The sequence below is a fragment of the Anarrhichthys ocellatus genome, unplaced genomic scaffold, assembly GCF_004355925.1.
Source record: "Anarrhichthys ocellatus isolate YVR2014 unplaced genomic scaffold, GSC_Weel_1.0 scaffold13, whole genome shotgun sequence".
Taxonomy (NCBI): domain Eukaryota; kingdom Metazoa; phylum Chordata; class Actinopteri; order Perciformes; family Anarhichadidae; genus Anarrhichthys; species Anarrhichthys ocellatus.
The window spans coordinates 1,052,009-1,077,998 of NW_022280043.1; the positions used below are offsets into that span (position 1 = coordinate 1,052,009).

Below are 25,990 nucleotides of genomic sequence, written 5' to 3' on the forward strand. Positions count from 1 at the left end.
TTGAAAATAGTGTTGTGTTTTTGTTGTTGCCTATATTTCACCAGCAGGCGGCAGGCTTTGCACTTGCAATTTCAGTAAAGCGTGTTAAAACGTCACAAGATATTTAAAAATGTTGGTTTTAACCATATTGACTTTTAAACGCATTACTTCACCATCTGTATTTTCTAAAACAGCCATATACATAGATAATAAATATGGAAATAGCTTTTACAGAAGAACATGGGATCCAGGTTCAGTGTTGCCATATTAGCAAACAAGAGTAAATCATTACTATCATTGCCGAACGACTGGTCTCAGATCAGCCCACCCCTATTTGGGAATGGAATGCTTGTGATTCTGTGATTGACACTAACGGAGAACCAATGACAGGTCGAGCTTACGTCTCGTGGCCAATAGTAAATATCTAGTACTTCGTACCATAACTTTTTACTGCGGACAGTCCTGCTCGAGCCATCGAGGCTTGCACCTTACTTTTTCCCCGCAGTGTTTTGGAAATCATGCTTTCAAAGTGCGAAAACATCCGAGATGCTGTGAAGTCTCTTGTTACGGTTTTCTGGATCACTTATAGCGTCTGTTCCGTTGGTGTTGACGGCGAGGAGGGTAAGAAAAAAAAACCTATTTTGTTGACGCTTTTGATAAGATAAGATGAGGCGCGAGGTTTTATTTCAAATATCTTGTTGGTCGTTTTTACTGAATAACAGTATTTATTACTATTTCTAAAGGCACTGCTCCTGGGTACGAATAGCTGATAACAGATGCATTGCTGGTTTACTTTAACTCAACGGATATGTTGTGACATAACTCGTTAAACAGTTGCAGAAGTGTGTTAAGCGCCAGTGATCAACAGGCTTCATCGACCTCTTCATGCACACGTCCTATTATCGTATACTAAATGTAGCATCAGCAACTGTCGTGCTAACTGATATCACCATTACCTCGGCTTGTAATGGATTACACACACAAGGACTAAACGTTTTCATATCAATTTCTGCTGTCAGTTCTACTTTTATGGTATGCACCATGAGAAGCTTGATATATTATATTTGTTTATGTCAGTGGCAAAATACAGTATTTCAAAGGAAGCAGGCGCAAAGGTCGACCATGTGATGTCATGGTTGCATTCTTTACATACTCATCCCTTGTTCATGTTTACCTGCTGATCACAGCCAGCAGCTTACCTTTCCCACAGGTATTTCTTTTTCAAAACGACCATGTGATCACTGTGACCATGCACACACACACAGACGAAATGAAAAGCAGTTTACTGGCCTGCAGACTGTGACACTCAGCCATACCACAAATCTTTCTTTTGTTTATGTGTGTCTGTCTCTCGGGCTTTGGTTTCCTCACATCGGAAGATGATTAAGTCCAGGGTGTAAATGACTTATTCTGAATCACTTTTTGATTTCTGGCAAGTATGCAAAGAGCTTCTGGGGGGGGGGGGGTTTCAGCCACGGTGCATTCTTGTTCTGTTGTGATTGACACACAAGACAGGCTAAGGCAATGTAGTGACAGGTAGCACAGGTGAACATCCCATCTGCCGGTGAGGACCTGTAAAGACCTGCCAGCAAAGCCTCAAGTGGAAAAACAATGTTGCAGGGCCTGCTTTAGATGGACTGTCTGCTCTGCTGCCACCCAGCTCCACTCCAGTTGTCTGTAATTCACTTTCTAAATTGTCTAAAACTGGTCAGAACAAGTCAAAACACACATCCCTCTCTGAATGAAACTAGAAGCAGATAGTCCTGGAGACAGAGTCTAGGTGAAAGGGTTCGGTGAGCAGGGGGGAGATTACCGGCCACCCAGAACTTCCCTTTAGCTACGCAGCCTCTGTGGCCTCCCACCGGAAGGTGACAGATCCACGCTCCGTTGCTCACTGTTCCAGGGAATCCTTTGGGGACTTGAGGAGGGGCAATAACATCCAAAGGTTTATGGTATTAGGAGCTGAGGAGCTGTCGGTGTGATGCAGGATGTGTGTGACACAGGGTGAGTGGAAGGTTATCCTCCTGTTTCCCCTCAACAAGCCTCCGGGAGCCTTATAAGGAAGACGAGGACAGGGATGACGCGTATAGGCTTAGATGGACCCTGGTGCCTTCTTCATGTTTTGACCATTCTTGGAACACGTCATTACTTGACTTTTTTGGGGGTCAGCTTTTGAGCCCGCCGCCCCCGCAGCACTTATCTCTGTATGACCACTGTGGGAATCGACTTATTTTCTGTGACACACGGGGATGCTAGAGGATCTAAATATTTGTGTTTTCCATCCCCGTTAAAAGTGTTAGTCACAGCGACCGCAGGTCAGAGGATGTAATGAATCAACATTTGGGTCAAACACTGTTCATTAGGAAAGTAGTGCGTAAAGAAATAAAAAGACTTTTGATCGATTTTCTTGTCTTTTCTTTCAAGAACAGCATCTCTTCAAATAAAGTTTAAAAAGTACACATTTTGTATTTATTCTTTTGCAATATATTCAGTGTACAGGTCATGGTGTGTGGTGCGGAGTACTTCCCTCACAGACAGTTGTGTCATCAGAAGAGTATAAACATGCCCTGTTCAGAAGAGACCTATTACTCATCTGTCCTGAAATGGTGCATGAACAAAGCCCTTAATATTCTGCGTGTTTAGTTTGAGAATTAATGACTAAACCGTCTGCGGTTATGGGATCTTATTCCGCTCATAACTCTTTTCATGTGTTGTAAAATACTTCAGCTGTGTGAGAATTCAATATTTGTTGTTGAGGTAGTAGTCAGTGCCTGTAAACAGGATTAATATTACGCTGTAGAACGGAAGCAATGGGACGATTCATAAATGAGTCGATGAACAGAGGATTAACAGGCTAAATGTTTGGTAGTTGGTTCATTATTTTACGTCATGCTAATAAGGATGAAATAAAAATTTCCAAAATTCACTACCTCAAGTTTGTCGATTGTGAATATTTGCTGGTTTCTTTAGTCTTCTGTAAAATACAAGTGAACACCTTTAGGTTGTGAATTGTTGGTCAGATTTAACAAGTTATGTTAATATGCCAGATTGGGCTGCTGAAAATTGGGCTAATTGGCAATTTTTCACTATTTTTTGACATTTTGAAAAACCAAATGATTGAGTGAGAAGATAAGATTCCTCGCTAATTAAAAAAGGCATTACTTGCAGCCTTTGTACACTGTAAGAACTGAATTTTGTTGTCGAAAACAATAATTCAAATTCAGTCTATTACATCAGTAATTTAACTTTTGCGCAGTCAAAAAAAGAAAATGGTTCAGTCCTCATAAAGACATTTTTGTGATAAAGGTATTGACAGAAAACATGAAGAATGACTCTTTACTTCAGCTTCAGTAGCCATTTCTAAAGAGCCTCTTCATAATCAAGTAGCTGGCATCTGAATCTGGAATGAACCGTCCCTAAACATGTCCTAATGTTGGATCTACCTCATGAACTGACGTCTTTCCCCCCATCACAGACTCCCTTCTTGTGCTTGTATCATTTCAGGCAATGGCTGTGGACATTCACTGCTGGCCACAGAGTCTGGCACATTGGCCTCTCAGAACTACCCGGGCACCTACCCCAGTAACACCTGGTGTAAGTGGAGGCTCCGAGTGCCAGAGGGGCGAACGCTGCGGCTGCTGTTTGGGGATTTTGACATTGAGAGCAGCCCAGGCTGCAGGAATGGCTCTCTTGTGATCGCAGACAAGAGCGGAGAACCCAGTCTGGGTAAGCTTGTTCACCCATGATGGATTCATCAGGTTTATATGATGATCACTGCGTCTGAGACATTACAGAAGTGCTCCCATGTCTCCTGTGGAGATTCCTTTCTTGCCTGCTGATAGACTATTAATGTTCCATGTCATTACTGAATACACACTAGGAATGCCATTACTCTGACACATTGACTGAACCCAGTTTTTCAACAGACACATGCACGTTCTCCAACCAGCTGTATCAAGTCGGGTCCTGAGGGCATACAAAATTGACAAGACACCAAAATGACGGAGATAGAAATATTGTGTGAGGCTGCCTTTAGTGTTTATCATCGGATTCCTCACAACCTGGCTCATGATTTTTATGTTGTTTTCTCTGCTGGGGAGGAGTTCTTGCATGCAGTCTACGTGACTCTGCTCCTGACTATACAGTTGTCGGTATGACAGGAAGACAATAGTGGAGTAACACTGACTCAAATCATCAACTTCTGTTGATAAATGCTGATAAGGGACTGACGATATATTTCACTATTCAAGAATGTCATTCAAATCATGGTGCCAGAAAACAACAAGGCAATGTGCTTTTACACATGTAGTTTTTGGATCTGCGTGTCCACAGGTCCAGTGTGTGGGAAGCTGGATGCATCACAGAAGAATGTGACACTAAAAAGCAATGAAGTGACCGTAACGTTCAGGTCAGGCCCACACCGCTCTGGACGAGGGTTTCTACTGTCTTATGCCACAGACCAGTATCCAGGTAAGGTATTCGTAACTGGTTGATTACTATTCGTGAGGTGCTTACATGGTTATAATAAGTATATGGGCACACTGTTCAGTTCACTACTGTGTTCAACTTTACGAAAGGCCTGAATTATAGTTTGAGTTCAATTTCTCAAATGGTTTACACTGGTTTAATTTTAACACCAACGTCTGTGTGACTATTTGCCCTTGTGTATTGTGTGTTGACGTGTATGCGCGGTTGCGAGTCTATGAGTCACTTCTTATTGGCATTCATCCTCCATCGCTATCTTTGCTGTGGCGTGTTTGCTCAGAAAGCCGGAGTAAAAACTCCTTCTCTCTCAGGCTGAATGGAGTGAGGCCTCAGGCTTCGGTTTGTCGCTCGGAGTGGCTGGAGTTCTTTTTTCCTCCCCCCTCCTCCCCCTCCTCCTCTTCCCTCGCACGTTAACCAACCATCGCGCTACCATCCCGTGTTTGTTGGAACCTAGCGGCCGTTGATTTAGCAGTTATTTAATCTACACAATTCAACTCTCTCTACCAATGCAGATTGTACACATACATGTTTCTGGATTGTACAGATTCAATTAAAACAAATGACACACTGGTTAAGGTTCTTCCTGTGTGTCATTTTAATAAGCAAGTGGACTTGTTTGGTCTGAATGCTAGTCTGTACTTAGAGATAATTTCCTTTTCTCAAGATGAAGTAATCCGTACTGTACAGTATGTATCATAGTTTCCTGTTTTTTCCTGAGTTGTTTATGAAACCCGTCAGTGTCTGGAGCTAAGCCCATGTCCAGACGTACAAACCACTGTCTGTGAATTGTGATCACACGAGGACCATTCACTGTACTCGTGAACTGTGACAAAGTCACAGCAACAAAGGGCTTAGTCACATCAACAGCGATGACCGCTTATCCCCTAATATAGCACATGTAGCGCATGCTAACCATCGCACACAGAATCTGTGTGTGTGCCTGGTTTAATGAATGGTGGGGAGGGTATTATGTAAGCCCGAGTTACTGGGTCCCACTCCATACTATTCAAATCCACCAATACATATTCAAGAAAGTTTGAAGGAGTTCTCAGGAGTGTTGATTTTAATGTATACCCGTCTGTCTTTCCTGTTGTAGATCTCATATCTTGTTTACAACGAGGATCTCATTCTAGCTCGCCGCTTTTGAGGTAAGTGGTTGACCTCGACATTTCCCACAATAGATTCAGTCGAAATGTGAGTGTTTCTCACGTTTATTTCTGTCTTTTTCTCAGTGTGTACTGCCCTGCTGGATGCAAGAATGTCACAGGGGATGTTTGGGGAAACTCTGAACAAGGTTACAGAGATGTAAGTAAACCACGTTTCATTTGGCCAAACTTAGTTTAAACTCGCCGTAGAAAATGACGTAATCGCGGCCCCACGCGCCGGCCCGTGATTTTCTGGCAACTGGTCTCGGCACTTGTATTTTTGTAACTTGGCGCCCGTGATCACTTGACTGTCATAAATAGTTCACTGATAAAAGCCCTATTTCCTTGTCTAGGAATTAAACAAAGAAGGCCAATTATCTTTTAAATGCTTTAGAAACAGGTGGTCTTTAAAATCTACATTTGAGTATATATTTTGCCAGCCAAATCAAATTGTCTACAGGATATTCAACCATCATTTCTTTATAATGCATGTAATACATTACTCTTTTCTTTACTGGGCTTGTACAAAGGCAATAAAGTAGTCCATAAATATGAGATATGGGTTTACAGATAACTACAATCCCTCCTCGTCATTGTGGAGGTTGCTTTATGGCTTTTTGCCAGTTACACCTACAGTCTATGCGCCATATATGGGCATATCTATGAGTTACAATCGTTGTCTTTTTGGTTCTTCACAGTTCATTCTGTTTGTACACCCTCTGGCATTTCGGAGAATAATGCAGTGCATCGAGTATAAACACCTCCGTTCATGCTCGGAGCTCGTACGCCATCTGCGGAGGCGCCAAGCACGAGAATAAACAAAGTTTTAGGCTTTTTGTGACTCATTATCAATTGACTTGATGTCTGAAAGTGGTCCATGTGTTTCCTCTGTTACAGACCTCAGTTCTGTGCAAGTCTGCAGTCCATGCCGGAGCTGCATCTGATAGTCTGGGAGCTCATGTTACTGTGAACCGTGGGAGAAGTCTTACACTTTATGAATCCACCTTTGCCAATGGAATCCTTTCAAAAATGTGCGTCTGCTGTTCGTGTACTTGAAATGAGAGATCACATTAATGTTGAGCCCTAAATGAATTTATATTTGATTCTATGTAGCTGTATTGACCTTTTTAACGGTCCTCTTTTGACAGGGGATCATTATCTGAAAAGAAGGTGCTCTTCAGTCAAGGTATGAGCAAGAAATTACATGTTGTTAAAATTTCAAGGGGCACACCCATTGTTTTTACATTTTATAAAAGGGATACTCCATTCACTAAAATGTAAAAAATGAATTTGTTGATTAATGCAATTCATTGCAAGCTCTGCAGTAAAGTATGCATGCTTTGTAGTCAATGTTGCTGTGTGTATATAATCAGTCCATCCTTTCCTCTGGTCCCCAAACAGACTGCAACGACATCCTGAGTGTTTCTGGTTTAAATGCCTCATCTTTCTGGGATAAAGACAGCCAAGAGCACAAAATGTTCTGGTCCTCCAGAAACATGGATTCTAGCCACGAGTTCTTGCCCTGGGCTGCAGATGGTAATGATCTGAACCCGTGGGTGGAGCTGGGGCTGAGTGATAGAAGCACTATCGCAGGTAAAAATGTTGGAAATAGCGTATGAATATGTGTGCAAAATGTGCTTATTTAAAAATGTTTATTATACTTTAATGTAGCTGTGTAAAGGACAAGTCTGACGACCTTCTCTATTGTTTTATATTGCCAACAAATTCCATGAAAAGCCCAAAACAAACAATGTGTGTGCGTGCGTCCAAAACCTGGTATACTATAGATTATAACTCTGTGCCACTGACCTCTATTAAACTATTAAAAACACATCAGTGAGTTGCACTGGTTGACCTGTTCCCTGATTAAGATAAACATGGTCACAGTAATTCATTAGTAGTTAATCCCACAGGGTGAGGAAGTCTAAAAGTAATGACAGGTGGCTCAACACATTTGGATTTATTGACAATTAAAAAAACGATATCATCAGACTTATCCTTTGTTTAACTTGGCTAAACTTGTTCTACCAAATTTCAACAAAGTGTATGGTTTTCTTTATGTTGGCAGTATCTTACTGTATTATGTATTATGACTTTTTTCAGGGATAATAACAATGGGATCAAACGACCACTACATAGAATCCTTCAGTCTTTTTTTCAGCAAAGACAGAAAAACGTGGAAGCTTTACAAAGGTGCTCTCAGCAAAGAAAGAAAGGTACGCATTGTACCATGTTCACTGATGTTCACCTGAGCACCGGAGCTCACACTGTCGGCTTCCTGGTGTTCTCTGTGAATGAGTAACTTGGTTGTTGTGCTTCCCAGGTGTTTCATGCCTATACTGAAGGACACCTCAGGGTTCTCAACAGCTTTTTCCCTCCTGTGGTGGCTCGGTTCGTACGGCTACAGCCACTGAGCTGGCACGGCCGAGCTTCAGCTCGGTTGCAAGTCCTGGGCTGTCCTGTCGCCAAGATCACACCGAGGCCACGCTCAGCCACCGGTGGGTAATATCACTACTTATCCGGGATCAACTTAAAATGTTAACATGATCCGTCTCACAGTGCGAGTTCATGACGTTACGATGTCCTGTCCTGCTTGTCCGACAGAATCTCCAGCCATCAAAGTTAACATGGGTACACCGCGGCCCAGCCCCACCCCCACCCCCACAGATGGCGCAGTGCTAGTGGAGACCAGACTGAGTGTGTACTTGTATCACCCTAGTTTCACATGTGTAGGATGACATTTAATGCCAGTCTATTTTAGAAAGATTTCATGTCAGATCAGTGAAATAATGTTAATATATTCTTCTTTTACACTCGACGTTGCTCAACACTTGTGCAACTGTTTACTTACTCGGACACTTGCGTTCCTGTAGGCTCCAGTCAACCAGTGATAGTGGCAGTGGGCGTGGTCCTGGGGCTGATAATGTGCGGCAGCTGTTTGCTGGCTGGAGTCTGGTGGAAGAGAAGGTACTGTATTTTAAAACGATTTCACTTTTTTTTTTTTGTTTATTTTGCACATAACTCATGGAATAATGTCATAATGTATAAAGTGTTATTTTATTCATGCATAATTACTTTTGGTGACTGGGAAAGATGCTGAGGTTGATGATTATTTTCATTATTGATTTATCTGCTGATTGTTTTTTCAATTAATAATCATTTTAATAATTTTTTAGCTTGAAAAATAACTGAAACAATGAATCAATGATTTAAATAAATTGTCAATTAATCTGTTGTCTGATTAACGGACTAATTGCTTCCGCTCTAGTGGTGATGCTCCAAAAAGGCTCAGCACACGTCAGAAACTGTATCCAGTACGTACGAGACTTTGATTCTGTGTTCATCTCCTTCTCCTTGTAGGAAAAAAGAGTCACAAATGAAGTACTCCTTACCCACAAGTAAGTCAAGTGCTCTTTGATCATTTTCCAGTATTTTTCAATCTTCTCTCAAAAAGCCTGACGATGTGTTTTGGTGTGTCAAGTAGGTTGTCAGAGTTTCCAGGCAAAGAGTCTCTCATGCCCACAATCGGAGCTCATCTCTTACCCTCTGGAGCGAAATGTCCATGATGCTCTACCTAGCCCTCCTCTTAATGGTGAGAATTCATAGAAATATGTTTTCCTGCTGTGTCTCTGTGTTACTACTGTCAGGATCAGCTGCTGTCTTTTTTTGCCGGTTTTCGTCCGTTTCCGGGTTTACTGAGTGATCCCAAGTGGGGCGCTCTGCCTTCCCTCCTCCATCCTTCCTGCTCTGACAGTCTTCAGTGGTCAGTGTGAGGGAGCTCATGCCAGGCCTGACAGGCAAACAGCTCTCTCCGCGGGCTGTCCATTCTTTCCCCTGGCTCAGCCCATCACCCAGACACAGTATAAACATTCCTTTCTTTGGTCCATGGAGCCTCTCTGAAAGAGACCCTTTAATTGGAGCTTGATAAAGGGCGCTCAGCCTACACCCCTCCCCACCATCACCACCAGTCCCCCTCTCTGCCTCCCCCATCCCCCCCCCCCCCAGCTAGGGGGCCCTTCACTGAGAGGTCCAGTGATAAACAGGACAGAGGGTCAAAGCAAAGACAATCACAGCCCTTCTAATTAAAATAGCTCCGGCTCTGAGGCTTCCTGTAGGCTCATAAGTAAGGTCTAGGCCTCCCACACCACAGCCTCTTCTGCTGTGGCGAAGAGAAGGGCTCTGGTGGAATCCAAGAGCTCCACTCTCAGCCCCCATACCGGTGATTGGAGCAGACATTGTTGGTGGCCAATTATCTCATGCAGGGGCTCAACATTGGTCTAGTGTGAGGCTGCTTTCAGGGAGAGGAGAAGCATTTCCCCAGAAACTGCAGATGCACATCAGCAATTGATCCTAAAAGAGTTCTGGTGGTGTTTAAATATGAACTCACAAATTGTGAAAATTTGCAGAAACCTCTTGCAAGACTCGCTATGTGAGGGGCATGTCTAATCTTAACCATCTCGAAAGATACAGTTGATGTTTTCATACCCATTTAATAACGTTTTTTTGAATCACAGTATTTGCGTATAGGTGGGGATGCACCAATGTGTTTTAAAGCTCATTGATATTTCCTTCCCGTATTGGCTGACCCTGGGATACATTTTGTAAGAGCCTGTTTAAAATGTGCGTCGAGGTTCATTCTTGCCCTTGGGAAGGCCTACACTGTGAAAAACTTTCATGCTCAAGGTTCCCCTACTTATTAGCTATCCCGAGGCTCGGGAATAGCCGAGTAGTTGAACCTTGACTTCAGAATTTGATCACAGTATTTTAAAAAAGGTACTTTAAGGTATCAAATGGTTTTAAAGATTTGACTTTGATCCTGGATAATTTAACAGTAATATTTGGTGACAAGTGTAACAAGTTGTAGTAGCATGATGAAACACTGCATTGCAACCAAGAGTTTAAAAAAGTGATTCCTGCAAGATAACAAATAAATGATAACAAGGACAAAGATATTGTATAAACAGTCACTTCCTGTGATTAAGGCAGACATTTGGTTTCTTGGAAAGAGTTTGATAGCTTGTGTCTGTTATATAAACACTGTACAAGGCTGCAGCTAGTGGCTAAGGTTAGCACAAAGACTGGAAACAGGTGGAAACAGCGAGCCTGGCTATGGCCAAAAGTAACAAAATCCAAACCTCTCCAAAGGTCTCCAATCAACAACTTATGTCTTGTTTGTTTCCTCCGTACAAAACCTTTAGACTTGTGTGCCGGACTATTTCTTCCCTGGGACCAGTAACCTTCTGGAGTCTCTAGCAACTGCTCAGAGCTGACAGTATCTACAGTACCATGCCAATGTTTGTTGCATCTTAAACTAATAGAAATACACTCTCAAACTGTTTGTTTTTTTCCTATTTATTTGTCCTTCCAGACTATGCAGATGTTGCAGCCATTGGACAGAAGGTTGGGTCAACATTCAGACCCTCCTCAGATGAGGGCTACACCACCCCCTTTGCCTTCAACCATTACGACACTCCTGGCAACCTGCCAGAGTACGCCGAGCCTTTGCCCCCAGAGCCTGAGTATGCCACCCCATTCAGTGAGCAGCCCTCGGAGTCCATGCTACCAACTTTGACGGGGATCGTTCACAGCAAAACACATGGACCCCCTGTACCAGCACCTACCGCTGGAACCAGGAGGACATCCAGCCACGCTCAGTATGACTGCCCCTCACACAGGATGCTATCCAATGGCTACTGCACTCCCGCCCTACATGCTAATGGCCCGAGGCCGATCAGTGTGGTCTACGCAGAGCCCAAGTCATGCGACTCTTTACTACAGAAGCACACATATGAGGAGCCTTTGTGAGCACAGCGAGCTCAGACATGAAGGGAAAAAAAGACTCGCCTGAACTGAAATGTGTGTTGGGAGCAGAGGATTACTTGAGGTGATCTCAAGCGGACAGAAGACATTAAGCTGGACAGTGTTGTCCAGACAGTACTAATGCTGACAGAGCTGAACTTCCAGTGAGTGATGTACCTAAAGTCGATTAGTCACTTGGACCACGATGCATATACGAGGGTACACAACTCAGATCTCAGCCATATGCACACAAGTATTTCCTTCCAGGAAGTATGTCGTTAAACAGCGAAAGTATCCTGTGATGCACAAAGAAGATGCAGGTTCAGTTGCCCCTCAGTGATACCGTTTATTAAAATGTTTATTCACAAGCTGCACTTTCAGAAAACACATACAGCAATGTATTTAACAGGTTAATGCAACAAAACAAAAAAAGTGGATTATACGTTACATGTCCTCACAAAGCATTGTATTCACAATGTATATTTCAAACTATAAATGGCACACTGTAACAAAGTGGTAAAGACTGTTGCTGTAACGTTGTATCACCACTAGGTGGCTCTCTTGAGCTTTAAACTAATGTGTTGCGTAATTATTTGTCTGCTGGTTCTCACTCCTCAGATAATTGTCATCCATTTATAACATGTACAGTAACAAATAAACATTGTTTTAAAATAAATGATTGTATTGTAGTATAACACAGAAAGGCACAACAGGCAAGGTGGCGTCATGATTATGTGAGAGACACAAAACCGTATCATTAAACATTCCAGTATGTGGCCTTATTCAACTTTTGCCACAGTACAGCAACGAAATGTCACTTAACTCTGTATCTCCTAATTTGACCTAATGTTCTATGCCAATTTAAGATTTTCACAGATTGTTGTATGGAGAATACAAACTACTAAAGAAATGAATTCAACTAAACTGAAATGTCATTGCTGCTGTTCCCATTACGAGGCGTGTTACATTATAACGGTCAGGTGACAGTGGCAGTCCTCCATTCTATCTGAAAACATTACTGAACGCAGCTCCAAAATGTAATTGTAATTAAACTTTCTAGAAATGCTTCTACAAGCTCTGTGGTGTCACAATTAGCGATGACCTCGCTGACCTCGTCCCCTGCTGAATAAGGCACAATAAAACGACTGTTTTAAGAAGAAGACGTTGGCCTGGTGTTTGATTGCAGCAGCAAAGTGTTAAAGGTTGTTTTTACAAAGATGTGAAGCCTGTAGCAGTGATGCATTTGCAAAAACAGGCAGCTGGACACTTTACTTCTAGAAAAATGGCAACCAATCTAAAGTATGAACTCCTATCAAGCTAGAAATAGTGCCGTATCAAAGACCTTTCAAGTTGAAAAGAGCAAAACTTAAAGTTACTGTGAGGAACTTTTAACTGATTATGAAACAGTCAGTTTAACACTGCTGCCTTTATATGACCCATACAGTATATACACAAGTAAACAAGACCATCAGCGAGAAGACTGGCTATTTCTATGTAGTTATTCGTAATGCCATCAGTGCCACTGGGTTCAAATCCCCGCAAAACCAGATGAAATCATGCAGGGTTCACCAGAAACTGCTTCGGCTCAGAACCACAATGGGGCCTTCGACAAGAAGCAGCCCTCTGTGGACAGACTCTTCTCCCTGCTGATCCGCTGGGAGCCGACTCGGACGCCACGCTGCTGGAGGCCCAGGCCGTGTTGATGGGCCCGCTGGAGGGAAGGGAGGCACTAGAACCAGGACTTGAGCGGGGCAGACCCCAATAAAATGGCTGGTACTTGGAAACACTTCACACTTTTGTCCACAAGGACCACCAAAATCATCATGAAATGAAAGTTCCTCGAAGTAGCTTTAAATGTGCAATATATGGGATTCAGAGCATTAACATAACTGCAAAAAACTACCCGAGCAAAGTTTCTGGTGGTTGCATAAGCGTAGCGCCCGCCCTCTGTTTGCTCTCCGGGTAAACACCGTTAGCTCTGTCCGCACCTTTGCCTTAGTTTGCACTGCTAGCACCGTTAGCTGCTAGCCGCCGGCTATTGAGAGGCAATAGAAATGCTCCCAATCCTGTATATCGCACCTTTACCTACAGCATATATTGCACGCATATTGCATGCGTTCTTTAATCACTATTTACTCTGGTGTTTTGATGTTGTTTTTGTTGTAATGCACCAACAGCATGAATTCACTCTCCACTGTTATCGTGGACCCTCTTGTTTGTGCTTAGCTCTTCCCTCTGCCCCTCTGCCTCCTCCTCCTCCTCCTCCTCTCTCCCCTCGGACGAGTAGTGCATCAGAGTCTGGTGCCTGTTTCTGGACGGGGCGTCCTTAAAGCGCAGGCCACAGTCTTCACATGCATACAGAAGCCCCTCTCTGTTGCTGCCTGGGTTTGCTCCCTGTTTGCTCCCAAAACCAGCATGAGCAGCAGTCAACACAGGAGACTCTCCGGACTTTGGAGCTGTGTGCGAGTTGCTGTCTGAACTGTTGGGCGTATTCAGCCCAACGTTGGTTGGAGGAAACGTCCTGGGACGCCCAGGTGGCCAACTACGGCCGGCTGCTCCCCGATATGCATCCCCAGCTCCGGCTTCTCTGGTGTGTTCGGGGGCCAGTCCGTGGACCGTGCGGTAGTGGAAGCGGATCCCGGAGCGGTTAGAAAAGCTTTTCTCACAAAAGCTGCAGATGAAGGGCCTCTCTCCTGTGTGGATGCGCATATGAATCTTAAGAGCTCCTGACTGGGTGAAACATTTCCCACACTGGCTACAGCAGTAGGGCTTCTCTCCTGTGTGGGTCCTCTGATGGGCCCGGACCCCTGCCAGATGGGGAAACCCCCTGCCGCAAAATCCACAGGAATATGGCCTTTCACCGGTGTGAATGCGCCTGTGGATCTTCAGAGCCCCTGACTGGCTAAAACTCTTCCCGCAGTCAGAGCAGGTGTACGGCCGGGCACCGGTGTGCACATTGAGATGGATGCGGAGGTTGCTGTGCGAGTTGAAGGCCCTGCCGCACTCTGTGCAGAGGAAGCCGGATGGTTTTTGGGCGTGCTCAGAGCGCTGGTGCTGCAGCAACTGGGACGGTCTGGGAAAAGATGCGGAGCAGTGCATACAGGGATGAAGAGACAACATGGTCGTAGCCGCCCTGCCTCTTTCCGCTTGCTGCTGAGTGTGTGTTTGTCTGTGCTGGTGGTGGCAGACCTGAGTACAGGGAGGAAAGGAGCCCTGGCAGGGCAAGCAGGGAAAAGGGCCAGAGAACTGTGGGGCATGAGAGCGGGCTAGCTGAGGGCAGGGTAAACAAGAGGTTATGGGACAGTGGTGGTGATGAAAAGGATGGTGGGCGTGAGAAAACAGGGAGTCTGCGCCTTCCTGGTTGCTCAGTATCTGGGTGCAGGTCTGCAGGCTGCGATGGCAACACAAGCAGGGAAACATGGAGAGGTGGGAGAAGGAGCCCGAGGACGCTCTGGAAGGAGGAGTCTGCTCTGCAGTCCCTCTGTCTTCATCCTTCTGCGGCCGACTGGACGCCCTGGGCTCTAGCTCAGATGTGGTGCTGCTTGGTTCGGGGGTGTCTGGTAAGCACAAGTCGAGGCTCATTGAAGCAGTACTGCTGAGGTCTTTGGGATGGCACAACCCATCTGAGTGAGCGGGTGCGCGCAAAAACTGCCTTGGTTTTAAAGTCTCAAAGGAAGTTGCAGAAGTGGCGGAAGGGCAGCCAGGGCAGGTGCAGGCATTACGCACATCTAGACATAAAATTAAATATGAATTACATTGAAGTTAATGCAAGAAAATGATCACTCCAACATTTGTTTTGGCGCTCTAACCTTGTCTCTTGTCTCTGGCCTCTCCCTTCCTCTGTGATGTCCCAGGCTCCGACCTGTCCCGGACCGGTTGTAGTTGTTGCTGCAGAGGTTCGTGTGATGCACCTTTGAACCGTAGAGCCTCAACACCACCGCCGCCGCCAGCCACGCCCCATGCTGCGTTCAGCACATCTGGCTGATCCTGCAAGGCGTTTCCAGATGTGATAAGGTCACCAATGAACTGATGCACCTCCATCCAGGAGCACTGAGCACGCTGCAAAAAAGTACAAGGCACAGTTGCAGTCTGAATGCATTTCGTGTAGGTGTAGCAAAAGCCCATGTTCCTATGCGTCGACAGTTAATCAAACGAGCATGGCTTTAGCTGAAAACATTGGTTCCTCTCAAAATCGACGGAATGAAAATAACGGGGTCGCCTACTTACAACGTCGCTGCACTTCTCTTTGTCCATGAATGTAAACGCGCTGGTGCTGTCGTCGGATCGACGGCTCGGCTTCAGATGCAGGAGTTCAATATGTCAGACCAAACAATGACAGCAACAAGAAAATGCACGTTCTTTATTACATGTCTACTGTAGCCTACTACCGTTCACCTCGCACACGAAGTAGTTCCGGGTCATCCACTCATGTGACACGTTGTAGTCTTTTTTTTTTTTTTTTTTTTTTCTTCTTTACACTTAAAACAATATTCACTACGAGACATAAAAAAACGAAACATACACACTATATATATGTATATATATATATATATATATATATTTAATATACATATATATGCATACACACGTACACATAGCTCTAAATCAGTATGAGAAGATAAGATAAATGGTTGAAAAGTATTTCAGGTTGTAGGTGAGTCTCTTAATCATTGTAGATCTTTTCCAATTAAAAACAACTAATTTCATAAAATGAATCTTTATATTTTAAAGGAGGCTATGCAGTTTACGCATCACAGTTGGACCATTATCTCAATAACTAAACTCACCAATGTAATGCAGGCCTGCTACACAGTAAATCTCCATGAGAGCTTTGTTTCTAACATTGTGCATAATGGTAACGACCTGCTAAATATGATGGGATATCTCAGTGAATGCTGGATATTAGACATTATAAAATTAAGTGTCAATTTGTATTATTATCTTTCTCTAGCTTGACTAAAAAAAATAATTAAAGTCATCAGTGAACTCTAGTTTTCAGTAAAATACTTACCTGACTGTGTGGATGTATCGCTGTGTTTCTGTTTAAGGAGAGACACAAGGCAATGTTTTGGACTGATAACATAAAAACAACAAAAGATGTTAACTGATTTTGCATCAAGGATAACTGTTTATTTGCCTTTTACAAAAACAACATCAAAAGATACCTGCAGAGTGTAACGATTCAGCAAATCACGAGGTGACAGAATGTCATATTGTTGATCAGTACCGCTATTTGCATTCATTAAATACTTTAAAAAAGTACTAAAGGTAAAGTGTCTTTAAACAGAAAATCATTTCAAGTTCTCAGCTGAATACAAAAAAAAAAAATCCAGTGTTTTCATTCAACTTAATACACCATAATAAACCTAAAGAATTTAATTTCCCCACACGAGCGCGTAACGGTAGGAATCAGGAAAACGTTTTAATCCTGCATGACTTTGCATAGGCTTCATGACAGTCACAGCGCCCTTCCTGCTCCGGTGACCCGTGCTTTACCCAAAATGGAAATAAAATGATAAGCAATAACTTGGAATGTTTTGTTCAAATTACAGAGGAAACAATAATATTTTCTTATTCTAAACCAAAGGCCATGCTGCTGCAAATACACTCGATTTCTTCAAGTCTATTCGTAATCGTGGAAAAAGAAGAAAGAAATCTGCTTTGTCATACAAGGGCACGATGGTAGATACAATGAGAGAGAAACATACACAATATTGAATAGTATATTGCTCTAGCTGTAGAATAACACTTCTATGTTTATGTGGCTACAGGTACAGCCGTGGGTGTGTCCTTATACACAACCTCCACTAAGGAATGTGACTATTGACGAAATTATTTTTCTTTCTTTTTTCCGTCACTGCAAATGTTTTTGTTCATTTTTCTTCAGCAATGTCAACCTCCATCTTAATTTCTTTCTCTGTCAGTGGGCAACATCTGGAGGACCTGTGATCAAAACCAGCAGACGGAGGCTCTTTCTTCAGATCTACAATCCGTCCAGAGGAGGCGGTATTACCTTTAGAACTGGAGAGATCCATGGGAACCACTTTAAGCTGCTTCCATTCAGTATTTGCATCTGTCTCTCCAAGATCCTTTTTAACAAACACTTTTCTATTGATGTTTTTAAATTCTGGTCTATCAGTGCTGTTAGCCTCTCCTGGGATTTCTAATTCCCTTGGCTCACGTTTAATAGGAAAAAGAGGAATGTTGCCGAGAGTTGACTTAGATGAGTTACACTTACTGGACAAATCCAGAGGTGCTTCGCACTCTGGATTCTGTTTGCTCCCACCTACCAAATTCAGGGGCCCATTTCGCATCGCTCCAAGAGCAGCATTCACTCCCAATTGTTCATGTGAAACAGGCGGTGGAGCCTCTTTCGGCGGGCCCTGCACAGCTGGACGCGTCGGAGAGATTGCAGATGTGGGTGTCGGGCTGTCAGTCTGAGTTGCACTGACAGGAAGAAACACAACAAGGTTGACCCCTGGGGGCGGCTGTTGGTCGAGGGTTAGCTGCCATAATCCGTCTGATTGACCAGAGCCTGCAGACACCCCCCCTGTCACAAGTTCTGGACCACGAGAATCCTTCACTGGTGCAGCAGGGTTGTTTAAAACAGCAGTGGGCATGGCAGCTGTATTTGTTGGAAGCGCCGATTCTGGTTTTGCGTTCTTTGTCTCAGATGAGGAGCTCTTCGAGGCCAGGCGTTTCTTGGAAGCACTCTACAATTCGAAACACAACAAACAAACAAAATCCACTCAAAGAATTATTCACAACACTAATGTGACATGATAATAATATGGCAATGTAATGAAGCTGGGGAGACCTATAACTTGATTGAGGAAGTTTTCAAGAAACAGCAACACAATGCAACAAGAAGTGGCTTCCAATCTCTTCACCTGGTGGGTTATGGAAGCTCCAACATCCCCCTCCACTTACACATGTTTTTCTTGTCGTTGCTTCACTTGGGTGTTTGCAGAATGATGCATGTGCAGAGTTCGACATTAGAAGGCTGTTTCCACGTTCATCTGCTAAAAGGAAAAGGTTTCTCTGTGCTGACCTTCTCCACCGTCTTTCAGTTTGATTCGAGAAAAGCAGGCTTTTGTGACATCACAACTTGTTCGGAGGCCAGTTTACATTGAGACGTAGGTGATGTCTTGTGTCCAGCAGTTAAACCTTTGAAATATTTGCTTATTCACAGCTAATTTAATGAGACTCTTTTGTGATAAAACCGCAAACACAGCTTATTAACCTTTAGATGTCTTAATACATGACTGGAGGGGATCAGTCAGTGATGCTGGGTGTGGTCAGAGGTGAAACGGATTTGAAGCTGAAATACAACAATTACATGATTTGAATTTAATGGACAGACAAAAAAATAAAATAATAAATACTCACCGAAGGCTTGGGTTTTTGTCCACAGGTCTTAAGGTGGCTGTCATAGTTCTGCTGGTGGGGAAAGCCCAGTCCACAGCTCTGACAGAGGCAGGGCGAGTTGCCGGCATGACCCCCCATGTGGGACATTAACAGCAAGGCCGACCGGAAACCCTTCCCACACTCGGCACACTTCAGCACCCTCTGGTGAGCCCCGGCGTGTTTCTTCAGCTCTTCAGAAGTGTCAAATCTCTCTCCACACTCCAAACATCTGATCTCATCCCCTTTAGGCTCCTGATTGCCCCAGCAGCCGGTGTCCTTTTTGTGCCGCTGGAAGTCCTTCTGGCTGAGAAACTCTCTGAGACACGCCACACAGTGAATGCGCTCGGGTTCACACTTGTGTTTGCGGTACAGCTTGGCCAGGCGGTAGTGGCAGCGGCAGCGTACACAGGTGTAAGGCAGCAAACCGAGATGGGAGAAGCTGTGTTTCAGGAGAGCATTCTTCTTAGTGAAGGTCTTTGTGCAGTCTGTGCATTTAAAATTGCGAAGGCACGTCATCTTCCGGTGGCGCGCCAGAGATTTTAGAGAGCAGAAATTGCGGCCACATACCTCACAAACCACCTCCAGCCTACATTTCTTCACGTGATATTCACACGCCGTGAGGCAAGTGAAAACACGTTTGCACAGGTCACACTCGTAGAACTCCTTCTCTAAGTGAGTTCTAGACAGGTGGACTTTCAAATCTCGCTGCGACTTAAAGCTCTTCAGACATACACGGCACCGGAAAAAAACCACTTCGGTCTGGGCGTGCGTGCGCAGGTGGACACGGTAGTTGTAGGTCTGGCAGAAGCGCTTCCCACATTCAGCACAGGAGTAAGGGCGCGCTCCAGTGTGCAGATTCATATGGTCCTGGAGCTTGAATTTGGAGGGCAGCTGCAGATCACAGACACTGCAGCGGTAGTCGCCCCCTGTGTGCCGATGGACAAAAGTTAGATTAGAAGGAGTAAGATATGGACTGACATATGAGGGTGCATCTGGTACCACCTTATAGCCGTTTTAAGAAAAGGTATGGCTGGCGATATTCTATATTTTTCTCATTGTAAACAAATCCCACTAAAATACCAAAACACATACGGTGCTCTAGTGCGTATTTTCGGCAGCAGGACGGTGTGTGTGGTAAGTAGACTACAACACCCAGATCCGTTGTAATGAAGGACCATGTCACCCCGGTGCACCCAAAAAAATTAAGCAAAGACAAACTGTATCAAGCTTTAACTTCACAGACAACACTTGTTACAAGGAGGAAGAAAAAATCCGATTGGATCGTAATTTATGGCAATTCGACTAAAAACTTCTGTGTTTCAGACAAACTGTAAACAACACACTACAACCTGCTTATGAGGGTATAAGTGAATGAGTCATACCATCGTTTAGTCCCTCCTCCTCATCATCGTCGTCTTCGTCGACCTCTTCTTCCTCATACATGTCTGAAACCTCACTGTTGTCGGACTCGTCCTCCACATACTGCATCTCCGTTGATTCCTCCAGCGCAGCGTCTCCATCATCAACACCTTTCTTGCCGTCATCCTCTTCAGCTATTAGCAGTGGAAGGTCTGTGGCTTCTGGCCCTTGTGCGGGATGTTGTGTAGTGCGAGTGTCTGACAGCGGAGCCGTGGTTTGTTCAGCATGCGAGGTCTGTTTTGCAGCACCTGCTTCTTTACCAGCTTTTACCAGTCTTTGTACGTGTGTGGTTGAAAGTGAACTGGGTGTGCGACTGGGTGGGAATGAGTCATCAGGAGAGGTGGAGCTATAGGGTGTCTCCCTAAATGAGGTCTGTAGGATATCCGGGTATCCCAACTCTGTCAGCTGGATGTCAATGGTGTATTCAATGGACATGACTGCTGGCTGAGGAGTCACAAAGGGGGCTGTGAAACACAGAGATGCATCAACACACAGAGTTATGGGTTACATGTTAAAGGCACAGAATGTATGTTTATTAATAAATCAAACAAGTACTGTTGTCACATTTCGCCTTACCTGACGAGCGACTACATATGTGACTATTCCTCTGGATCTTTCTTCTTTGTTTTATTTTCTATCGAGCTCGCAAAACTACTTTGCGTGGGAATGAATTTATGACGCACCTTCACGCGCTGCTGGGCACCTCGCTCACCTGGTAGCGTCAGCAGGAAGGGGTGATGGCACGGCGTGGCTTCAGAACAATTACAAAACAAGCCTCCCCCCCTTCGGTGTTAGCCTTCTGTCCTAAAGCAAATCTACACGGGGGGACAAACACCGAAAAGATTCGCCTTCAACGATGTGAAAATAGCATCCGATTAGCTTGCTACAAACCTCACTCAACCCATGATGACCAGAGCTCGATCAGATCATAAATGGGAGCTCAAAATGAGGAAAACAAATGAAGCACCACAAGGAGAGGGAACGAGTGAGGGCGCTCGAGCACACCTTGTGTTTCGGGGTGGTATTACATCTCAGTATAGAGACATAACTAAATGAATTAGTTACAGTAATAATATAGTTGAACAGGTGCTTTAATGCCTAATGATGAAATATTGCATGAAACTTACTTTTATACTGTTACTATTACACTATAGTTTAAAACTACTTTAATTGTCTAAAGTAAAAGTACTCCCTGTATTATGACACTGGATTATTTGATTATTACTACAGCTTACTATTGTTATTACTGTGGTTTGTCAATGTGGAGCCAGTTCTAATGGCTTTATACTGTCTAAAACTGGTAAGTCCACCACATTTTCTAAACTGGTGGTTGGTTAAAATATGTATCTGCAAAGTAACTACAGCTTTAAAAAGAAATGTGGTTTAGAAAAGTACTTGACTTTATGATCCACACATAGTTCATGGATGGTTAACTTTGGCCATTTAGTTGATGCTACAGCAGAGACACTAATTATCAGCATGTCCTGAACTACAAAAGGAAGGACACAGTAAGACCAGCGTGCTCGGACAAAATGTTGGATATTAAAACCGTTCGATTAGTTCAGCCGCCCGGTGGAAAAGGTAAACATCAATTAAGTCAGTTTCTCGTTGAGCAAGCAGCCAACATCTGAATCTTGTGTTCCTGCATTAGAAGTGAGACAAAGACGAAAGGTTATTTCTTCAGCAGCCTCCCTAGGGATAGCATGTTTTATTACACATTGCAGTGGCGAGAGAAACAATCCAATCAGTGAAAAACACATGATATACAGTTTCCTTTGGGACTCTAAGGCATTTAAGAGTCACGAGTTCCATTTAAGAAATGTCCAAGACATGAAACATTATTCTAACAAGTGAAAAATTAAAAGGAGTATTTTTTTTTTTTACTATAGACAAGCAGGATTATAGTGGATCATTCCTGCCCACATTAAATCTGGAACTCTAAGCCAGTCATTTTTTAGCAGATATACATAATCCTGTAATTTTAAAATTCTTTCTCAATGAGACTTAATTTAGAAAGGAACATAATCAAAATATTTTGTTTTTTAAATGCACAATATCAACCAGAAGCTGTACATAAAACATTTCTCTTGACAAACTGTCTGAACATTCAAACATAGTATCTCTACTAGGCATCTAATTTGCTTCAAAATAGGTACATGCCCAATTTGTGTTGGAATAAAACAAGAGGAAATCAAAAAAAAAAATTTTTATTTTTTTTTTTTTTTTTAAAACCAGTGAGTTGAACTCGAGACTCAAAGAAATAAAATCAAAACACACACATTTCAAGCATTAAAAAAAAAAAACATTTAAAAAGTTAATCAAAATCAGTTTTTTTTTTTTACAAATAAACTATGTTTTGTGGCAATGGGTGCAACAGATGGATTTAATATTTGGTTAGTCAATTTAGGAGATGTGTCTGCATGTCCAAAATCTCAACAGCTCATAATCAAAACTCAAATCCAAAACTTGCTAAAACGTCATTCTCAAAACCATTCCAAACTCTGAACTACCATCAGGAGGATCAGATCTCCAATGTTAAAAGAAAAGGACAATGCCTGACTAAAATCTTCAGAAACCATACACTTTCTGCGAGGTCCCCGCGGCTCAATTATCTCTTTGCACTTGGGTTTTCCAGCTGTTCCTCCGGGTGGCTTTTCTGGTGAGCTTGCAAGGTGCGCTCACGGCCAAAGCTCTTCCCACAGACTGGACAGGCGAGGCGGCCGACAGCGTGAGCCCGTGACATGTGGGCGTCCAGCTGCTCCGGACGGCCAAAGCTCTCTTCACATTCTTCGCAGGGATGAGCTTTCCGCGGGGCGTGTTTCACCTTCTTGTGAGCACGGAGCTGAATTAAGCCGGAGAATGTGAGGTCACATTCGGGACATGGGTGCTGACGGGCCGGAGGAGCAGCAGCAGCAGCAGCATCTGCTTTAGGTTTCTTCTCCTTTGCTGGAGCTTGACTGTCGTCCTCAGGACTCTTCGTATCTTCAGTTTCTGATTTGGTTGCTGCTTTAGAGGGACGCCCACGCTTCGCCCCACTTGCTTTTCCCTTTTCCTCGGCAGGGGGTGCAGCTGACTCTGCTGTGCTGCTGGCCTTCACCGCCTCCTCGGGCACTTCTGCCTCATCTTTCTTTTTCCGCTTCCCCTTTTTCTCTGCAGCTGCCGGATCTTCCGCTTTGGAAGGCCGTCCTCGTTTCTTGACGGCTGAAGCGCTGCCATTGCATTGCTGACCGTCGGGGTACTTCTCCTGGTGTTCTATCAGCTCCGGTTCCGTTTCAAAGCCCTGACCACACTTCTTACAGCGGTGGGTTTTCGTGGGGTCTTCCGGCTGTTCTGCGGTCTCTATCTCTGGGCGGAGATGCTGGGTCAGGCGATGATTACGCAACAGTCCAGCGCTCCGGAAGGTTTCATTGCAATCTTTACATACCAACTGTTTCTCTGGACACACCTGTCTTCTGTGGGCTGTTAGCTACGAAGGTGAGAAGTGAAATAAAAAATAAAAACACTGGGTGAGTTTCATACTTGTTCGGCATTCATGGTGGTTTTTAGCTTTAACAATGCCAAGGACATTTATTTATAAGGGTAATCATTATACTCACTTCAGAGAATGTTTTAAAGCTCTCCTTGCAGTGCACACATTTGAAGGGCTTGTCATCCTTGCTGTGTGTTGGCTGGTGCTGTGTCAGTTCCTCAGAGGACAGAAATGATCGGTCACACACATAGCATGTGAACAATGTGTTTCCCTGTGAAGAAATGGGGGGGGGGAAAGGGGAAAAAATTTAAAATAATTCAAGACCAAGAACTACATTGTACCCAAGTTTATCAGATTAACTTTATTCGCCATGTCTGGGTGATCTTGGTTTACCGATAACACAGTAACATTGTATAAGCTGAATAAACAGTGTGCATTCTCCTGCTTACACTAAATCTCAATATATATTTAAGTAAATATACATCTCAATTTAACTAAGTAACTTACTCAAACACTAACTGATCCACATTGAGAGAATTGGATTTACCTTGAATGATAAACTTCAGAATTTTTTATTTTTTTTTTTTAAATATGGTTACCATTTATTTTTTTCAAATACTTTCAATACATTATATTATAAACAAAAGCCATAATCTTCATAAAAACTTATAGACAAACTGTTACTCTCAATGTTATTCAATGCACTGATATTGTGACGCTTATACATGTATTATTATTACCTGCTGAAGCTGTTGCTTGTACTCTTCCCGGTGGCTCTTCTTCATATGCCTTTCCTTGGCTTTGGCACTGCAGAAGGTGATGAAGCACTGGAAACACTGCAGATTTTCATGCTGGTCTGGAAAGATAAATTGAGATTAGAGAAATCATGCAACAGACACAGTTAATCTTTAAGGGGCTCTCAGCAAAACGCATTTAAAGCTGTGACCATAACACCACTTACAGGGCTGAACGGAGGCCGCAAGAGGTCCATTCAAAATGATGGGTCTTTGTGGTACTGCTGGTTTTTCAGGGGGAGCTGCAGGAGGTGGATCTGGCAGTCCCCGACCCATCACTATCTCTTCTATGTTCAAAATATCCGAGTCCATCCTGGTGTACTGGCGGGTCTCAACAGACACACACACACACACACACAGAACAATTGTCCTGAATGCTATTAAAAGAACAAGGACACATATGAAAGTACGGTTACTTATCACATGGAAACAACAGCAGTTTGGTTGACAGCGGGAAAATAACACTGTGATAACTAATCACACGTTATGCTCAACAGATGACAATGAACAAATAATTTACTAACTTATTTAGGGCGAGGCTACAGTAAAACAGCGGCTGATATAAACCACAACGTGTATATCAATATTAGTCCAGCTATTCCATAACAAACACTTAAGTTTCAGCTAATCTTGGCCAACGTTACCGCTACGTTACTACCGTTAAGGCCGCTGGCTAAGCTAACTAGCGCCATGAGAACCTACGAGCATCCCGCTACCAATTCACTTATTAAAATGCCTTACTGGGTGTATCTGGTAAACTGTAACCGTTTACAGATTATGTAACTGCTTTGGTTTCATGCGTGTGCCCGTAGCTGACGTTTATAATAAAGTAGTAGCCTATTGAGCGGGCTAACACTAGCTAGCTAGCTAGCTACTGGTTAGCGCTAACAACACTGGCTGCCATTCAAAGAGCACAGGAGACTTTTCGTGCCTTTTCACATATCACGTTTTAACTCTGTTGGGCGCTTGCATATGCCTGACATAGCTCATTAAAATGCACGTTCATAAATACACCTAAATCTTGTAAAATATTACATTTTAAATGGAGTAGACGTTTACGTTACCTCTAGCCGCTCTTTGACGATAGTTTGACTGAAAGAGTTGACCCTACAGAAGTACAACGGATAGATCGGACACTTCCTGGTGTGTGACAGATAGCCATTGGTACAACTAAGATGGCTGCCATGCAGTCTTTGGTACTATGTTTTTATTGTCATTTGGTGATGCTTTGACAAAAATTCAAATGTAAAAAAAATGGACCAGTCGGGTTTTTCTGCCACTGATACAGAGCTGCACTTTGCATCGTAGTGAGTGTAGCTTGAAACACAAACCTTTCTTGGAAAGGACGCACAGTATTACGGTATAATGATAAAAGACTCTCATTCAAAATACCACCACGTCGGTTAATATAATGTATTTATCTTAAGACAATCATTTAGGAACACACAATAAGACAGCTAGCGTTATAGCGTTATGAACATGGATGAATTTTA

The 25,990-nt window shown here is 43.5% G+C and overlaps 4 protein-coding genes across 9 annotated transcripts; 1 reads left to right on the top strand and 3 right to left on the bottom strand.

Moving 5' to 3' along the window:
• The first annotated feature begins 439 nt into the window (after window positions 1-439).
• LOC116386790 (discoidin, CUB and LCCL domain-containing protein 1) lies at window positions 440-12,081 on the top strand. 2 transcript variants are annotated; one of them, XM_031853310.1, is made up of 15 exons: window positions 440-600; window positions 3,484-3,705; window positions 4,312-4,449; window positions 5,561-5,612; window positions 5,697-5,769; window positions 6,507-6,640; window positions 6,758-6,795; window positions 7,011-7,202; window positions 7,713-7,825; window positions 7,933-8,107; window positions 8,214-8,306; window positions 8,483-8,576; window positions 8,970-9,007; window positions 9,091-9,201; window positions 10,978-12,081. In XM_031853310.1, exons 1-15 carry the CDS (start codon window positions 498-500, stop codon window positions 11,412-11,414), a joined length of 2,013 nt encoding a protein of 670 aa, XP_031709170.1. In that variant the 5' UTR covers window positions 440-497; the 3' UTR covers window positions 11,415-12,081. The 2 variants fall into 2 exon arrangements, with proteins under 2 accessions (XP_031709170.1, XP_031709171.1); XM_031853311.1 differs by having other exon boundaries at window positions 9,094-9,201.
• LOC116386791 (oocyte zinc finger protein XlCOF22) lies at window positions 11,087-15,795 on the bottom strand. The gene is made up of 3 exons (XM_031853312.1): window positions 15,636-15,795; window positions 15,218-15,467; window positions 11,087-15,136 (listed from the first exon to the last, which is right to left on the bottom strand). The coding sequence occupies exons 1-3, from the start codon at window positions 15,660-15,662 to the stop codon at window positions 13,593-13,595; spliced, it is 1,821 nt and encodes a 606-aa protein (XP_031709172.1). The 5' UTR covers window positions 15,663-15,795; the 3' UTR covers window positions 11,087-13,592.
• A 718-nt stretch (window positions 15,796-16,513) lies between these two features.
• Window positions 16,514-22,498, bottom strand: LOC116386399 (zinc finger protein 628). 4 transcript variants are annotated; one of them, XM_031852555.1, is made up of 4 exons: window positions 20,947-22,498; window positions 20,198-20,698; window positions 18,798-19,741; window positions 16,514-18,121 (listed from the first exon to the last, which is right to left on the bottom strand). In XM_031852555.1, exons 2-4 carry the CDS (start codon window positions 20,667-20,669, stop codon window positions 17,282-17,284), a joined length of 2,256 nt encoding a protein of 751 aa, XP_031708415.1. In that variant the 5' UTR covers window positions 20,670-20,698; window positions 20,947-22,498; the 3' UTR covers window positions 16,514-17,281. The 4 variants fall into 4 exon arrangements, with proteins under 4 accessions (XP_031708415.1, XP_031708414.1, XP_031708412.1 ...); XM_031852554.1 differs by having other exon boundaries at window positions 20,918-22,498; XM_031852552.1 differs by having other exon boundaries at window positions 20,811-22,498.
• A 10-nt stretch (window positions 22,499-22,508) lies between these two features.
• Window positions 22,509-25,778, bottom strand: znf576.2 (zinc finger protein 576, tandem duplicate 2). Of its 2 annotated transcripts, XM_031852578.1 has the most exons (5): window positions 25,562-25,778; window positions 24,665-24,874; window positions 24,444-24,559; window positions 23,831-23,974; window positions 22,509-23,700 (listed from the first exon to the last, which is right to left on the bottom strand). In XM_031852578.1, the coding sequence occupies exons 2-5, from the start codon at window positions 24,807-24,809 to the stop codon at window positions 22,843-22,845; spliced, it is 1,263 nt and encodes a 420-aa protein (XP_031708438.1). In that variant the 5' UTR covers window positions 24,810-24,874; window positions 25,562-25,778; the 3' UTR covers window positions 22,509-22,842. The 2 variants fall into 2 exon arrangements, with proteins under 2 accessions (XP_031708438.1, XP_031708437.1); XM_031852577.1 differs by lacking the exon at window positions 25,562-25,778 and having other exon boundaries at window positions 24,665-25,555.
• Window positions 25,779-25,990: the final 212 nt, after the last annotated feature.

Excerpts from the sequence above, each read along its gene's own strand:
- LOC116386399 (XM_031852555.1), bottom strand. The coding sequence starts at position 20,669 with ATGTCCATTGAATACACCATTGACATCCAGCTGACAGAGTTGGGATAC. Across the intron at positions 19,742-20,197 it reads GGAGGAGGGACTAAACGATG|GGGGCGACTACCGCTGCAGT; the intron begins GTATGACTCATT and ends ATCGGCACACAG. Across the intron at positions 18,122-18,797 it reads GACAAAAACCCAAGCCTTCG|AGTGCTTCCAAGAAACGCCT; the intron begins GTGAGTATTTAT and ends TTCGAATTGTAG.
- LOC116386790 (XM_031853310.1), top strand. The coding sequence starts at position 498 with ATGCTTTCAAAGTGCGAAAACATCCGAGATGCTGTGAAGTCTCTTGTT. Across the intron at positions 601-3,483 it reads TGGTGTTGACGGCGAGGAGG|GCAATGGCTGTGGACATTCA; the intron begins GTAAGAAAAAAA and ends GTATCATTTCAG. Across the intron at positions 5,770-6,506 it reads CTGAACAAGGTTACAGAGAT|ACCTCAGTTCTGTGCAAGTC; the intron begins GTAAGTAAACCA and ends CCTCTGTTACAG.
- znf576.2 (XM_031852578.1), bottom strand. The coding sequence starts at position 24,809 with ATGGACTCGGATATTTTGAACATAGAAGAGATAGTGATGGGTCGGGGA. Across the intron at positions 23,975-24,443 it reads ACAAGCAACAGCTTCAGCAG|GGAAACACATTGTTCACATG; the intron begins GTAATAATAATA and ends ATTTCTTCACAG. Across the intron at positions 23,701-23,830 it reads GCTTTAAAACATTCTCTGAA|CTAACAGCCCACAGAAGACA; the intron begins GTGAGTATAATG and ends TCACCTTCGTAG.
- LOC116386791 (XM_031853312.1), bottom strand. The coding sequence starts at position 15,662 with ATGGACAAAGAGAAGTGCAGCGACGTT. Across the intron at positions 15,468-15,635 it reads AAGAGAAGTGCAGCGACGTT|CGTGCTCAGTGCTCCTGGAT; the intron begins GTAAGTAGGCGA and ends ACTTTTTTGCAG. Across the intron at positions 15,137-15,217 it reads GGCCAGAGACAAGAGACAAG|ATGTGCGTAATGCCTGCACC; the intron begins GTTAGAGCGCCA and ends TTTTATGTCTAG.